This window comes from Chelonia mydas, chromosome 2 (genome assembly GCF_015237465.2).
Source record: "Chelonia mydas isolate rCheMyd1 chromosome 2, rCheMyd1.pri.v2, whole genome shotgun sequence".
NCBI lineage: Eukaryota > Metazoa > Chordata > Testudines > Cheloniidae > Chelonia > Chelonia mydas.
Genome location: NC_057850.1, coordinates 182,500,947 through 182,516,586, shown reverse-complemented (window position 1 = coordinate 182,516,586; position 15,640 = coordinate 182,500,947). Strand labels below are relative to the sequence as shown.

Genomic DNA, 15,640 nt, shown 5'->3' with positions numbered 1-15,640 from the left:
CGGGGGTTTCCCATGTAGTGTTGCCCTTTCTGTAGGGTTTCCCTGGGAAGGTATTACTAGCCCTGGTTCTATACATCTGCAAATGACAGGAAGTATTGTCAAATAGGGTAGTATTATCCTATATTACAGATGGGGAACTGGGGTACAGAGGGTTAAAGGGGCCTTACCCAAGATCACACAGCAGGTCAATGGCACAACCAGGAGTTGAATCCAGAGTCCAACTCCCTGAATCACAAGACTGTCTCTTTCTCATTCTGTGATTCTTAAAGAGAGTAAAGTATATAGAAGCTCTTACAGGCCTCCCTGAGCTCTGCACCTTTGATACAAATCACATTTCATCATGTAAAAAATCTGCTACTTAAAGAAGCGAAAAAGTTTTGGGCTTGGAACTAGTGTGGAGGAGTATTTATTGCTAGGTTCAGTTACCAAGGGGGTGGGCCACTGCTGTGGGATGTCAGAGGTATTGTGTGTATGTGGTGATTGAGGAAAATAGGAGCCTCACTTAATACACGTGAAAAGAAAGTAACATTCAACATACTCTTTAGGTGTTTACCAGTGTGGCCCTTGTCCACTAAAAGCCATCAGAAGTGGAGAAGTCTATTTGCTCTACGACTCCAAGTTTGTGTTTGCTGAAGTGAATGCCGACAGGGTCTTCTGGCAGGTGAAAAATGTGAATGGCAAACAGAAACTTGTCAAACTGCGTGAGGAGGCCAAGGCCATTGGGAAGAGCATCAGCACCAAAGCTGTTGGGAAGAACACGAGGGAAGACATTACGGCACAGTACAAATTCCCAGAAGGTGACCGGTAGCCGAGATCTTTCCAGCATCCTGTAGACGATAAGATGAGACTATTGGTCATGTGATTTTCTGCAGACACCAGAGTAGTCACATGCTTTATCAGTGTGGAAATCCAATCGGCTGCTTTAGTAATGCACATTTAAAGTGTACTACTCGGCAAAATACATTCAGAAACAGCGAGGGAATCAGGAATATTGGCTATGAGTATCTTTGTGTCTGCAGTGACACCTGCTGGCTGTTTTCCAGTAAGAGGTTGTAGCAAGCATGCTAGTAACAAGAGAAATAGGCCCAATAGATTCAGCAGTTCTGCTTGATCCAAAATTGCTCCATTTCTTACCTTCTTCTATCTACAAATTATATCATATTTCAAGAAACAGCTCCCCCCCTTACCACATACCCAGAAACTTGCTATGTTAAGCAATGTGACCATTAAAACATCTCATCTGAGGATCAGACAGATTGGGAAATCAGAGGAACATTGCAGAAAGGCATTTAAGTTAGACTCTGCATTTGATCCTTCTTCTCACCAGTCTTCCAATATAGGTATTTTAGATGAGTTTTCTTCGGTCTTTGTGTTAGCCCATTCTTGTGAACAGAAGCCTTGGGATATCTGAACCTGCTTCACGCTCCATTCTGTATATACAAAGTTCTACGGAACGCTTTTAGTGTAGTTTTTGGCCACCACATATTGATATTGACTCCCAGTCATCCTCCCCTGCCCCGAGTTGTGTAAACCTGGTGACCTAAGTTTTCAAAAAAGAGTAGTGTTTTTTGGGTGCCTAACTTGATAGACTGATTTTCAGGAAGTGCTGAGCACCTACCTTCTAAAGATCGGGGTCCTCTGAAGTGTCTCAAATTGACAACCCACAAAATTACTGGTCACTTCTGAAAATCTGGCCTGCTGTGTTCACCTGCTGTTTAAATCCTATGGTAGAGTAAAATCAGGAGAGATCTGTACACTAGTTTAAACATGCAGTGTTCAGTGCTGGGAAGCGTGCCCTGCTGTGCTGTCTATATTTTAGCAGAAGGATAAACAGAGAAAAATTGGACCAGATTGAGGAAACTACAGTGCACATTATTTGTTATGACTTTAGCTTTGCTTTTCCTTTTCCTGGTATTCAGGCTCTCCAGAGGAAAGGAAAGCTGTGGAAAAGGCTTGCTCCTATCTGAACTCTTCAAATTTGGCAGTTTGTGAGAACACAACTCCTCTTCCACCCCTCCAGGCTGGGATCCAACTGGAGGTAGAGGGCGAAAAAGCTTTATGGCTGGGCAATCCCATTAATCTGAACATCATTGCACAAAACAGCTCTGCTGGGGCGTGGACGATCAATCTCGTTGCCTCTTGCCAACTGCAGTGCTACACCGGGAAAGTAGAGGCTAATCTTGGATCCATCAAACAGATTGTCCAGACTGAAAGCAAACCTGGTGGGTCCATGAATCTGTCATCTCCCATGTGCCTTCTCTTATGATACTGCAATGTGTCTTCAAGACAGCTAGTGTGGAATGACTGTGAATCAACACAGGTGTATGACCTAGGGTCTGACGATGCTTATGGCATAGCAAAGAGGGATTTGTGCAGGGGAAAGTCTATATAATTATCATTATTTATTTCTTCTATGGCAGTGCCTAGTAGCCCCAGTCATGGATCAGAACCCCATTATACTAGGTTCTGTACAAACACAGAACAAAGAAAGACATTCCCAAAGAGTGTATAATCTGAAACATTTGCATTTAATTTGATGGCCTTTTGGTTGCCTGTGTGAAATAAGTTTGCCAACTTCAGTTCAGTTCCCAGTGGATGAGTGTCAACAGCACTAAAACCAACACACCAATTTGCAGATTTTGGCATCTAAAATTGGTTGGATTATTGGTTGTGTAATCATTAGGGATTGTGAATTTAAACCCGTTTGTGTTGTTTCTGTTTCTAAATTGTTGATGAACTGATTCAGGGCTTCTGCAAATGTATTCATTCTCGGCTGTTATTTGCAGAATAGTTTACACAAACTAATTTCAGACAATGGGCTGCTCCTGAACTGTTCGCTAAAGCTGTTTGTCTTTGTTATTCATGGTGTGCCACTGGCGGTCACGAGAGTATTTCCGATCCCTGGCTAGATAACTGAATTTTTTTAAAACAGGAGACTAATGAATGACAAATAATTAACAGCAAATAATGCACTTGCAGTAAGAATCTTCAGAGGAATAGTCAGTCACTCAGGCTAAAATACGTTCAGTTCTCGGGATTCATGAGTGTTATCACATATATAAAATGGCCATCTGAATACACAGAAAGTATGTGATAGGACACTTCCTCTACTACTAAATGGGGGTGGAGGTCTGCTACATAGGTTGGGACTTTAAAGGTGAGGACAGGAAATTTAAAGAAGATTAGTTGGACGGAGATTTTGTGGCTAGATAGAATTCGGTCTCCTGCAAGTCAAGTGTGGGAGCCTTTCACGAGCACTAAGGAGGTTTTCCAGAAAATTAGGAATAAAATGCAAAGTTAAGAAGAGGAGAGAATTTACATAATCCCAATAAATACCTTATGTCCTGTGCCTCTGGCAAAGAAGTGGAAGTATCCCAAATGCAGCTATGCATTTCATACGTCCAAATGCTCTTAAGCACTTTACAATCCATCCTATCAAACTACTTCTGAATCAAGGAAACACACTATAACTAATAAGTGCTGAGAGCTTCTGCCAAGAGAGTTACATATGGGACAGAATCTTCCCTTGTCAATCAGATATTGCTCACTTGAACTTTTCCCCCAGAGGGTCTTCATGTCCCTGGTTCTCACCCATATAGGCCCCATCATTACTGTGCCAAGGCCTGGGTGGGACTTTCTTTGGAGTTCCATTCCTCAACCCTAACCATGGCTTGCTTAGTAACTGCAACCCCACCCTTTTCGGTGAGTGTCGGCCTACTGCCTCTGCAGATAATTCACCTTCTGCCCATATTGGAACTAGGGACGTAAAAGTTTAACAGGTTAACGGATAAGCATCAGTCTTATCTGTTTCAGTTAACGATTAAACTCCCCTGCTGCTGGAGCCCAGGACTCCCTTGCTTCCTGGGGGGCAGCAGCCGGGAGAAACCCAGGGTGCGGGGGTGGGCAGGGGATTCCCCGGGTGCAGGCGGCTGGGCCTGCGGCAAGGACTGGTGGCTGGGATCCCCCGTCGCAGGGGCTGGTAGCGGAGCCCCAGTAAAACGTGGGGATCCTGCAGCACCCCCCCCCTTCGCTCCCCAGTTAAATGTTTAACCGTGTAACCAATAAAATTTTAGTCAGTTACACAGTTACTTTTTTTTTTTTTTTTTTTTTAACTGTTACTTACATCCCGAGTTGGAACCATGTTAGACCAGAAGCAAAACAGTTCCCATTTATTGGTCCATAATTAAAGCTATGCAGCACATCAAGTCTATGTAGAATAGACATCACCAAACATTTTCACGAAGATCAACTGACTTTCTGCTTCAGCCTTCTGTTGTTGTGTACAGAAAATGCTGCATTAACATCTTTTTCCCCCCTGTTGTTTGTCCAGTTATTCAGCTCCCTCTGAATATCGCAGCTGATGCTTATATGAAGACTGTAACATCTGTTGATGATGAACTTCTCCTAAAAGTCAATATTATTGCTGAGATTCAGGAAACTAATGAAAAGCTCACTGATGAGCTCACACTAACGTTCCAATATCCCCCTCTCAAGGTGGAGGTAAGAAGTTAAATGACGAGCGAAGCCATGCATAGATACCCTGGTGATGGGTGTTACAGAAACGCCTATGGATGGATGGCTAGGTAAATAAGTAAGACAGAATTGTGACTAGAAAGACAGACCGCTAGTGAGAACTGAGCATCTGGATATTTTCCAAAATAAGGGCATAGAGCTCTGCTTCCAGATAAATGTAGGTGCCTTGAGATACCCCAACCTAACATGCTTTGAGCAGGGGGTTGGACTAGACCTCCTGAGGTCCCTTCCAACCCTGAGATTCTATGATATTCTACATTCTAACCTCGCAGTCAAGATTTTCAAAAATCGGAACCTAAAACTATGCTCTTCAATCCATATTTAGATACCTAAATAAGTGGCTTGATTTTCAAATGTGCTGAGCACCCAACACTCCTCTGGGAGAGCTGCTGGGAGCTCAGCTGTTTTGAAAACCAGGCCTCTTGTTATAGGGCTAAATACAAGAGTGAGGAGCCAGACTTTCAGCTCCTCTTGTTACAAAGGTGGCTGCAGTGTTTGACTGGGCACTGCTGTGGCATTTTAAAGATGTCATAAAGATGGACTTTAAATCCCTTGGCACAGTCCCTCACAAAATCCTGGCTGAAAGATGAGTTGTAGTTGGTATAACTCTGTGTACATTCAGGTCAATTGAAAACTGCCTCAGAGGCTACTGTTACACGGATAGGTACCAAGTTAAGGGCCGGTAGGCCAGTAGGTGCCGTAGGGATCAGGGTTAGGCAAGATTTCATTCAACATTTCTATTAATGATCCAAACAACATATTCACTCAATGTTATTGTAGACTAAAGGCCAAATCCTTCTCTGGCTTGTGCTACAAAGGGGAGCTGGGATTCTGGGAGACACATCTCCCTCTGTAGTTAATGCTTCTGGCCAGGGTGTAGTTACACTGGTGCGCCTGAGGGTTGTGTGGGAAGGGCATGTTTTAATGAAAAGAAACAGCTACATGCGCTGACTGCAGCTTACATGCTCGCTGGCCTGTGGACTCCTGGGCCTCCTGAAATACACACAAGTCAGCACTGTAGATGGACATCCTCCTCCCTTAGCAGTCTCACATCTTAGGGAGAGATCCTAGATCCTATCCTGTGCTTGCATGAAAGTAAGGGGCTGTATCGGCCCTCTTCCCCCCCCCCCCCCCCCCCGTCCACCAATGTAGCACAAGACAGGAATTTAAAAAAAGAGAGAAAATGATATTAGAAATAATATACATTGACAGAGAGATGTTTGAAGCAGGGACAGGAAATACAAATGGTATTTACATCCTGATAAAATGCAAATTGATAGAGCCGGGGAATAGTTATCCAAAATACAGCTATCTGATGAAGGGTAGTATAGTCCCAGAGCCCTAATATTTCACCCGATCTACATGAAGGAAGGGACTTTCTAACAGGATTTTGATGCTATTCAATTGAATTAACCCTGCAGGGCAGGAAATGCAATCCAGGATAGGCTGAATTTCAAGGCCCAAGAACTTAATTGGAAAGCAGTAATGGAAAAAACCCTATATTAGGATTATATAGGACCACAAATTAGATGGAAGTTTGAAATGCAAAAAAAAAAGCAAGAAAAAAAAAAAGCAGCCAGTGTTAGGGCATATAAAGTAACACCAAATATAGGCTAGAATCACAGAGGCTTCACCTCAGACTCCAGGGAGGTGATAGTCTCACTCTGAGCAGGATGGGTGAGACCACACGGAGAATGCTATGATTATTTCTATGTAGAGTTGAGCCAAGAGTCCACAGGCCTTCAAAATCTGGACCTGGGACTGCAGCCTAGACAAACCCTCCAGCCCAGGGCTGTCTAGACTCTGAGTTCTGGTTTGGCCATTATCAAGGTGGAGGGTAATCATAAAATGACAGTCTAGCTTCAGGGTATGTCTATACTTGAAACACTACAGTGGCGCAGCTGTGCCACGCGAAGACTTCAGCATGGACACAACCTAGAGACAATCCACTTTCCCGAGAGGCAGTAGCCTTTTCCATCGACCTAGCACTATCTACACCAGGGGTTAGGGCAGTATAGCTATGCCTCTTAGGGGTCTGGATTTTTCATACCCCTGAGAGAGGTAGCTATACCAATGTAAATTCCTAGGGTAGACCAGGCCTCAGATTGCAAAGTCTGGGGATGTTCAAACTGGGAGGTTGGGTTTGGGCCCATTTCTATCTCTGGGCTCCTTATTCCCAAAAAGATATTAACAAATTGGAGAAAATTCAGAGGCCAAATAAATAGAATAACTGGAGCGAATGACCTCAGAGGAAAAATTAAAAGAGCAGAATATCTTGTCTGAACAACAGGTAGGATGGTCATGAGAATCAGCTACTTGTATATAAACACTGAGGAGTGGGAGGAGCACGTGCAGCAATAATGAAGTGGCATGGAATGAAATTGAGCAAATGAAATGTTGGGTTGAATATTAAAAGACTATTTCCTGTCAATGAAATCTATTAGATGGTAGACTCCCAAGGAAAGTGGTGGAAACTACATTGTTTGAGTCATTTAAAATTGGAGCGTACAAAGCCCTGGAGAATCTATGTGGAAAACAACTCTGTCTTGGCAGGGAAATGGACCAGATGACTAACATCTCTGGTTTCTGTTAACTCTCTGACCTCAGCTGTTTGTCTTATTGACTAAGGCATGACTTTCTCATGGTCACTCTCTCTTTTAATGCAATCTGCCTTAGACATCTTCTATTCCGCTTTTTAATAAGAGGATGCACCTAATCTGTGCCTCTGTAATCCTTCTTTATTTTGCAGATGCCAGAAACTGCAAAGATTAATGAAGATTTTACCTGCTCCTTTATCTTCAAAAATACCTTGTCTATTCCCTTGGAAAAGTGCAAATTGCATGTAGAAGGACTGGGCATTTTTAAAATGGAAACGATTGATCAAGGGTGAGATTACACTTAAAATAATTGTGGTACTTTGCATTAGATTAATGTATAGCTTCTGCGGTCTGTAGAAATTTGTACACTTTTTAAAAGCAATTTGGTACATCCAATAATACGTTCCATTGCCTTTATAAAGTCTATTGGCCCTAGTCAGACCTGGTACAAGCAGATGCAATGCCACACAATGTATGTTTCTGTGCAGCAGCCCATCTAACATCGGTTTATTCAACATATACAGCTAAAGAATAGACTTTCTTTGCTTTTCCTTTCAATGACTTTAGCCTTATCAGAGTGTGGGATGGTCTGCCAAGGAAAGTGGAGGAAGCCGCATCTCTGGACACAGCGAAAAGAAACCTAGGGCTAAATACACAAGGGCACTTAGGCATTGGCATGCCGGACTTCAAGGCAGCCTGCTGCCTGATGGAGTCCACAGCCCCGAGTTAGGCACCCAGGCTCCCACCATACAATGCATGAGGAGAGTTAGGTGCCTAAGAAGGGGATTCACAGAAGCCAGCACACTGAATGGAGAGCTACCTAAGTGAGCAGGTAGGAAATGCTGAGGCTAAGTCCCACCCCTCTCAGGGTACTCAGCGCCTAAGTCCAGGCCAGAGGGCGCATCCTGTCCTGGAGTTAGATGCCTAAGCCAGGTCAGCTGCTTTGGTAGCCTATTGCCTTGCAGCCAAAACCCAGAAAGAGAGAGACTCACAGCCCCTTATAGCTGATAGGTGAATGCCCTGACCACTAGGCTAAGATGTGGGAAACCTGAGTTCAAGTCCCTGCTCCAAATCAGGCAGAGTGGGAATTTGAAAACAGGCCTCCTACATCCCAGGTAAGTGCTCTAATCACAGAGAAGGTGGTATGCCCCAGTCTGCAAAATTCTGCATCTGTTCGCCCCAGCGGTCCATTGTAAGGATTTAGACATGCTCTGGGAACACTTAATGGATCAGTCCCTGCAGGCAAGATAGGGGAAATGCCTATTCTGAGAATCCTGCTGGGGCTTAGGTGTGAACTAGAGTGCTGAGCAAGTTGGCACCAAAAGTTAGGCAGTTTTGTGCATACACACCTGCAGAAATTGAGGCACATAGTGTTAGGCAGATCTCAGCATTGCCTAAATGTTGTCCTTAGGCACCTAAAGTGGCTGTTAGGCACCAAAGTCTCTTTGTGGATCTAGTCCCTAACCACCAATTGGCTCTTTGGTTCATTCCCTTCCCTTCTCCCCCACCCCCAATAGAATTTTTGTTGCACTTTGCGTTCAGGCTGCAGGAAATATCAGCTCTATGTAGACTATGAAAGCTATATTTCATTGGCAAAGAAACTGTTAGAAAGCAATGACTATACACAGCATTGTGTTAGTAACTGTCTTTTTTCCCCCCCTTCTCCTTAGGGACATAATGCCTGGTAGGATCATTAAATCCCAAATAATATGTGCTCCAAATAAAACAGGAGAGAAAAAAATTGTAGCCAAACTGACGTCTAACCAAGTCAAAGGAATATCTGGGGAAAAGATGATTACCATCACCGCCTAGGGGAATTACTGAATATCTTAACAGGGTGTCAGTCTTGGTCTTGCTGAATATGTACTAGAGATGGATGTCACTGGCACTTCCTGCCTCCTGGATTAGTGAATTATAGGCAATAATAGGAGATAAGGTAATGTAAGTGGCTTAAGGGCACAGTTGCTTTGATTCTAGTTAATGGGGATTTAATAAAGATTGTTAAAATCTACTTTCACCTGTATTAATTTGTCAGTTTACGATGATTAAGGACTTGTTTTGAGAAAGTGGGAATGGTTAGACTGTGGCTCATGCTGAGGTTAGCTTTTCCTTTTGTAACAATCACAAGCTTTGTGTAATGATAATGCCATTAGTATCTGCATGCTGTTTTGCCTTTTTAAACTCCTGGATTAGGTGAAGTAATGGTTTATCTGTCAATTACTGTCATGCCTATTTTGGTGTTCCATGTGTGCCTCGATTCGTAGGATGGATTGGGGTGTATCATATGTTACCGGACTGGCAGTATCATGCATTGTCGTGGTTGATATCCAGGTATTATGCATTATTGTGCTGATTGTAGCATACTGCGAGGTTTCACCTCACATAACATGGCTTTTCTTAAAGAAATAAACTAAAACCGGATCCCAAGCAGAGGTCTTCTGAATAGTCCCCCTTTTGTTATCTGTTTGGCAAATTCTTTTTAATTTGCACTTGCCTCTTTCATGACAATAAACCTCGTTACTTTTGGGTTCTGTAACTCTGTTATTGCTTCTTATTCCTGTATGTATCTAGTATGCTGTAGCCCATGATGGTACATGAAAAGGCTTGGATTTTTGTGGAGCACTCTGGTTTAGGCATTCTCCCCTGGTGTGTGACTAGGCTCTAATTGATTTAGTCTCCAAACCCACAATGCTCTCTGTGCAGGCAAATCCAGAAGTCTGCCTCTGTGGTCCTCCTTGCAGGACTGGAGCCTTACACTGCTCATCTTGCAGAAGGAAGTGGATGATCATTGTCTGTAAGATGAGAGTGACCGTATGTCCCATTTTGCCCAGGACAGTCCCTTTTTTAAGCCCTGTCCTGACTTTTTGGGCAAAAGTGGGCATTTGTCCCATTGACTCTTGCCGAGTTGACTTGCAAGAACCAATGGGACAAACGCCCACTTTTGTCAGAAAAGTGGGGTGCAATGCGGAGGAATGTGCAGGGTGGTGAGAGGCAATGCCAGCCCCACACAGAAGGGGGAGGCATGGCTCCAGCAAGCAACGACCTCACGGGGGGGCGGGGACGGGCAGGGCTCAGGCGAGCAGCAACTCCAGCCTTGTGCAGAGGACAGGGAGGGAGGCAAGGGGCGGCCTCAGGCCAGCATCATACGGTGTCCCGTTTTCCCTTTGGGGAATATGGTCACCCTACGTAAGATGCTTTTATATGGGGCTGGTAGAAAAATACGTTATTCTTCATGGGGGAGCGGCGGAGAATGTATTTGTTAAAAGCTCCCATAAACATTTTCAGTGTTTTTTTTTAAATCAAAAAAATGAAACCAAAATAATTTCACTTTTGAAAATCCTTTTACTGAAAACATTTCTGTTTCTGGTTTTCCCCTTAAGAGAGAGGCGAGTGTTGTCAAAAATGACCATTTTCCATGAAAAGTTTTGTTTGACAAAAAGCCATTTTTCACCTCAATTACTTTGATAAAAAATTTCAACCAGCTCTATTGCTATATTTGAAGGAATTGGCAACTGCCATATCATGACAAAATACTGCCGTAAACTGGGTGACTATATTTCCTATGCTAAATACGGACACCTTGAAAAATTACGGGTATTCAATTGAGTTCAGTGGCAGTCAGTCAGAACCATGCAGTACAAACATTCAAATTAACATCAAGTTGACTGAGCCCCTGTTAAAGAGAAATACTGCATTGTTGGATTCTTTTTATTTCCCTTCTCTCTTCAAGGCTTTAGGGTTCACACAGGGAGGGGTGATAGAAACATCCCCTATCCCCCCGCCTGACAATCACATGGGGAGAGGTGACACACACACACACTCCTGTACACCTCTATCACATGGGGGGGGGGGGCGTGAACAATCGACCTGACCCTCCCTACCCCACGCTCTCTGCCCTCTGTGCATGACTGGGCCCCCAAGATGGACCCGCCTCTCCTGGTACCTGCTGCCATGTCTTCCCAAGGCAACACATGGGCGGGGGGCGTGCAGGGTCACATGCCCTACCCCCCAGATTTCTGTCAGGGATCACACCAGAATGTGGCCAACAGCAACCTTTCAGCACTGCGTGGGATGGGAGCTGCTTCCAGCCGCCATAGACACCGACTCCGTGGGTGCTCTGGGGCTGGAGGACTCACCAGCAGCCAAGCTCCCCGCCCCGCCCCAGCTCACCTCCACCTCCTCCTCCTCCTCCCTTGAGTGTGCCTCGTCCACACTTCTCCTCCCAGCGCTTTCCGTAACAAGCTGTGGGAGGGAGGGGGGGAGGAGCGGGAATGCAGTGCACTCAGGGGAAGAGGTGGGGATTTGGGGAAGGAGTCCAGTAGGGGCAGGGAGAGGGCAGAGTTGGGGTGGGGACTTTGGGGAAGGGGTTGGAATGGGGCTGGGGGGAGGGGGGTCAGGCACCCACCAGCACCAGGAGAAATTGGTGTCTATGCCAGGCCCGGGGGAGGGGAGGAGGAGGTGGGGAAGGGATGACCTGGCTTGTGTCTTTGCAGAGCTCCTCTCTCCCTGGGCTCCCAGGTGGCTGGAAGCAGCTTGTCCTGTCCTGCTTGCACAGTGTTGAAAGGCAGCTAATACCTTCAGGCTGCTGCTGACCATCACCATAACCCAGTCGCCTTCTGTCCCTAAGGATGCATTGTGCACCAGGGTTCAGGGAACCTGAGTGCAAGAGCATCAGCGAACCCAGCCAGAGAGGTGGCTCAGCAGGGGAGGGTGCCTACGGGACAGAGCAACCCCATGCTCCCTGGGGGCAGGACCCAGGGCAGCGGGGCAGGGTGGTGGTGAAGAGAGTGCTAAGCCCCTGCCTGAGGGGCTGTTGTGGAGCCTGCAGGGTCAGGGCACAAACAGGCTGTAAACTGCTTCCCGCTCACCACCACTCCAGAGCGTAGCTGAGGGGCAGAGAGGCTTCCCCATGCCAGCACTCTGCAGGGCTTTGGCACATGCAGGGCTCAGCTCCTCCTGGCCAGAGGCTCAGGCCAGGGGGTCTTGGGCTTTCCCAGGGTCCTGGCCCAGCGAGAGGCAGTGTGGGAAGGAAGGAGCCAGCTGGCCAGGCTGTTGGTGAGCTGACCGCTCCGATGTGGGGCTGGTTCTCCACACAGTGCTGGGAGCGGGATGAGCCCCACGCCGGGGGGGGGGAGGGAAATATGGAAGAGCACCGGGGCTGAGGGGAGGTGAAGGGGCGAGACAGCGAGAGGGCGAGCATCTAAATGGCAGCCGGCTGGGCAGCAGAGGCAACACATAACTGGCCACCCCCTGGCGCCTGCCCGTATACACCAGCCACCGCAGTGCGCAGCCAGCACTGGCCAGAAATGGGACGGGGCCCTGCTGGCTGAGAGCTGGTACGCAGCGGGGGGCTGCACTGATGACGCAGCACGGGGAGCAGCCAGCCCTGCGCACTGCAGCTTTGCCCTGCCACCAGCCTCGGACACCCACCCCCATCGTCGGCCACTGGACCCCCCCCGCCACTCACCACTCGTGGGCGGGCGGCTGGCGAGAAGGGATCCAGCCAGCAGCAGGACCCACCAGTACTCATGGGGGGGAGGGGAGAAGGGAGAGAGAGGAAACACAGGACAATTTGCCTGTTTTTAAGAAAGTCGGGACACCTGCAGGAGGGCTTACATACAGGACTGTCCCTTTAAAAATGGGACATCTGGTCACCCTAGCTGTAAACTAGTTCGGTATTTAAAACAAAAACAAGAACATACCTGAAGACCCACTCTCTTCCCCAATTAAATCTATAGATTGTAAATACGGTTTTTAACATGCTGGGTCTTCTGGTCACACCAGCACACAGAGTACATGTGGCGTCATAAAACAGACAACGGATGTGCCCGGCTGCACTCCCTTTGCCTCTGTTCCACTGCACGGTAAATTGACCTTACTGGCACAAGCTGCGTCAAGCCTGAGGCTATTGTAACGCAGCCATTAGCAGTCTGGAGTGCCGAGGTTCATAGCTTACCTCTGAATGTAGTAAGTCAGAGCTCCAGCAGACTTTGCCTCTGTGCTTTGAGGATTTCCAGTAATCTGACGGTGTGACTTCTACTCTGTCAGAGGAAAAGACGTCGGAGTTGCACAGTAGCTGAAAAGTAGGTTCTTTTGGTCAAACACATGCTTAGAAAAGCTACTAAAAATGTTGCGCGCTCGGCTGTATTCTGGTGTGTTCTGTATGGGTGTGGACAAGTAGAGGAAATGGCACAAGCCCAGCTTGAAGCATCCTTCTAGAACTCAGGTTAAAGCTGCTCCTGTGTGTTTGAAACGTTCTGATAAAAGTCAGGATACACCTGTGGGGTTCCTTAATGTGACAATTTATACACTTCTGTGGTTATGCAGGGCAGTCACGGATGTCCCTCCGTCCGGCTGGAGGGGCACAATTCAGGGGGAACTGGCACTGGGGCTCCGCCACTTGGCAGGGCGGAGTAATCAATAATCTCAGAGCCCAGGTCCTCAGGCAGTGCAAGGCACCAAACAGTTAGAGGGCTCTGGCCTATAGTCAGGTCAGAGAGGTGAAGTCTATAAGCTTAAGCCCTCAGGCAGCAAAGTCTGGTGCCCTGCTTTGTCTGGGCATATAGTCAGGGGTCCTGGCTGTGGCAGGTTGCTGACAAACACAGGCCTCTTGGCCTAGAGTGGGGAGCCTGCCACACCCGGATGGGGTGGCAGTGGGTAGGAGGACACAGGCCCACCCACACTCCACCAGGCCCCAGCCCAGGCCCTAGCAGTGGCGGAGTGGTCCGCCACGGGGTCAGCGGGGATCCACCCCCAACATGCTGGCCAGCTGTCAGTCAACAACACAGTTGAACTATATTTGGCTCCCCGGGGCTACTTCCTACACTCCCATTCAAGGGGGGTGCCTGAGTCCCAGGGTCATTGTTCGTCTCGCCGAGGTAAACAGCTAAAGGCAGCCACAACAGCTCCTCGGAGTCTCCAGCAACCAGCAGCCCTTCTGGGTCCCAGGTGCTCTAGAGGCCGCTGTTGGATCCAAGCTCCAACAGCGCATTGGAGATGTCCTCTCCGCCAGTGGTCCCTCTCCAACTCAGCTGGAGGGCCCAACTTTTATATTTCCAGTTCCTGTCCCGCCCCTCTGCTTCTGGCAGGGTGGGCATGGGGGTCCTGGCTCTGCCCACTAGGAGTCAGTCATGGCTGTCCCTCCTTCCATCTGGAAGGCCACGCCCCCTCACTACAGGTTATTTAAAGAAAGGCAGTAATTGCAATGTGAGTTCAGGCACCATGTGATGCTTTGATTGGCAAGAGTTCAGTAGGCCCATTTTCTTGTTTCCCGAAAGCGATTCTAGCATATTATTGTTTAAGGCAAAATTTTTGTTGTCAGTTCTGTAAATCCCTTTGTGCTCTCACAATTAGCTGAAATATTTTTGTATGACCACCTAATCTTCCTGCTTTGCTGCTTAACTGTATGCTTTAAAATTTTGTGATTTTTAACTAGGTAAATCCAGTCATCTTTCACATAAAAGAATAGATGCAGCAAGGAACCACATAGCAAACCTTTGGGGAGCTTGAAAGGACTGATGAAGTCAGAATGTCTGCCGGTCATGACAGTCGCATCAATTTCAGGGTGTGAGGGTAAACCCACTCCAAAAATTTGGCTTAAGTCACTGCCATGGGGAAAGCACATGGCGAGCTAAATACCCAGTAATCCAATCAATTAGCTGCACAGCTATAACTCTATCTGACCATATAAACCCTCCTCAGAAAAACTGATAGTGACAAGTAGAAGAAACAGGAATTTGCTTTTGGCAGGAAAGTGGCAGGAGGGGACTTTAGTGAATTTGGATCATAAAAATGATACCTCCAGTCACACTTTTTTGGCTATTTAGGAGAAAGAGAAATCCCACTGGACCCATTATTTTGTGCAGATTGCAACTTCCTTTTATGAATTCCATTATAAAATAGGGTCAAAGGGCTAGATCCACAAAGGGGAATTAGGCTTCCTATACAACACCTAACTTTAGGTGTCCTGCCATTCAGTGGAATCCTCAGTCCTGGGTTAGGCAGCCAGGCTCCCTATACAATGTATGTGGAGAGTTATTCACCTAGGAATGGGATACACAAAAAGGCAGCACTGAGCAGGGAGCTGCCTAAACTAGCAAATGGGAAATGCCAAGAAGGATGTGAGATAAGACCTGCACCTCAAGGAATTTAGGGCCAGATTTAAAAAAAAAAATAAAAAAAAATAAAAGATATTTAGGTGCCTAGTGGAATTTTCAAAAGCATCTAGGGCAGCGGTCCCCAAACTTTTTACCTCATGCCCCCCCCCCTTACTCCTGTCCACACACCCCAGGAGCCACGGTCAGGGATGGGGCTGCGGTTGGAGCCAGGGCCACGGCTGGCTGCAGAGCTATGGCCAGGCTGGGAACCAGGGGCTGAGGCCACAGCTAGGGGTGGGGCTGGAAGTGGAGCTGTGGCTGGGGGTGGGGCTGGAGCAGAGCTGGGTGGTGCTCTCTCCCCATCCTGTGGGGGCTGGCCCTAGCCCCCCAAACATTCTTCTGGTCCCCCCTGGG

The 15,640-nt window shown here is 47.1% G+C and overlaps 1 protein-coding gene across 5 annotated transcripts in view; it reads left to right on the top strand.

The window, feature by feature from the left end:
* The window catches only part of TGM4 (transglutaminase 4), a 45,453-nt gene extending 35,787 nt beyond the window's left edge, over positions 1–9,666 (top strand). For 4 of the 5 annotated variants that reach the window (XR_005223973.1, XR_005223975.1, XR_003565330.3 and 1 more), the window contains exons 11-16: positions 546–797; positions 1,920–2,222; positions 4,331–4,500; positions 7,283–7,419; positions 7,698–7,962; positions 8,801–8,936. Coding sequence is in view for 1 of the 5 variants with exons in the window: in XM_007064326.4 (XP_007064388.2) it covers positions 546–797; positions 1,920–2,222; positions 4,331–4,500; positions 7,283–7,419; positions 8,801–8,942 (1,004 nt within the window). In the remaining 4 variants the exon portion in view is untranslated. Of the gene's footprint in view, positions 1–545; positions 798–1,919; positions 2,223–4,330; positions 4,501–7,282; positions 7,420–7,697; positions 7,963–8,800 lie in introns of all 5 variants that reach the window. The other variant, XM_007064326.4, reaches the window with a different exon arrangement.
* The last annotated feature ends 5,974 nt before the right edge of the window (positions 9,667–15,640 follow it).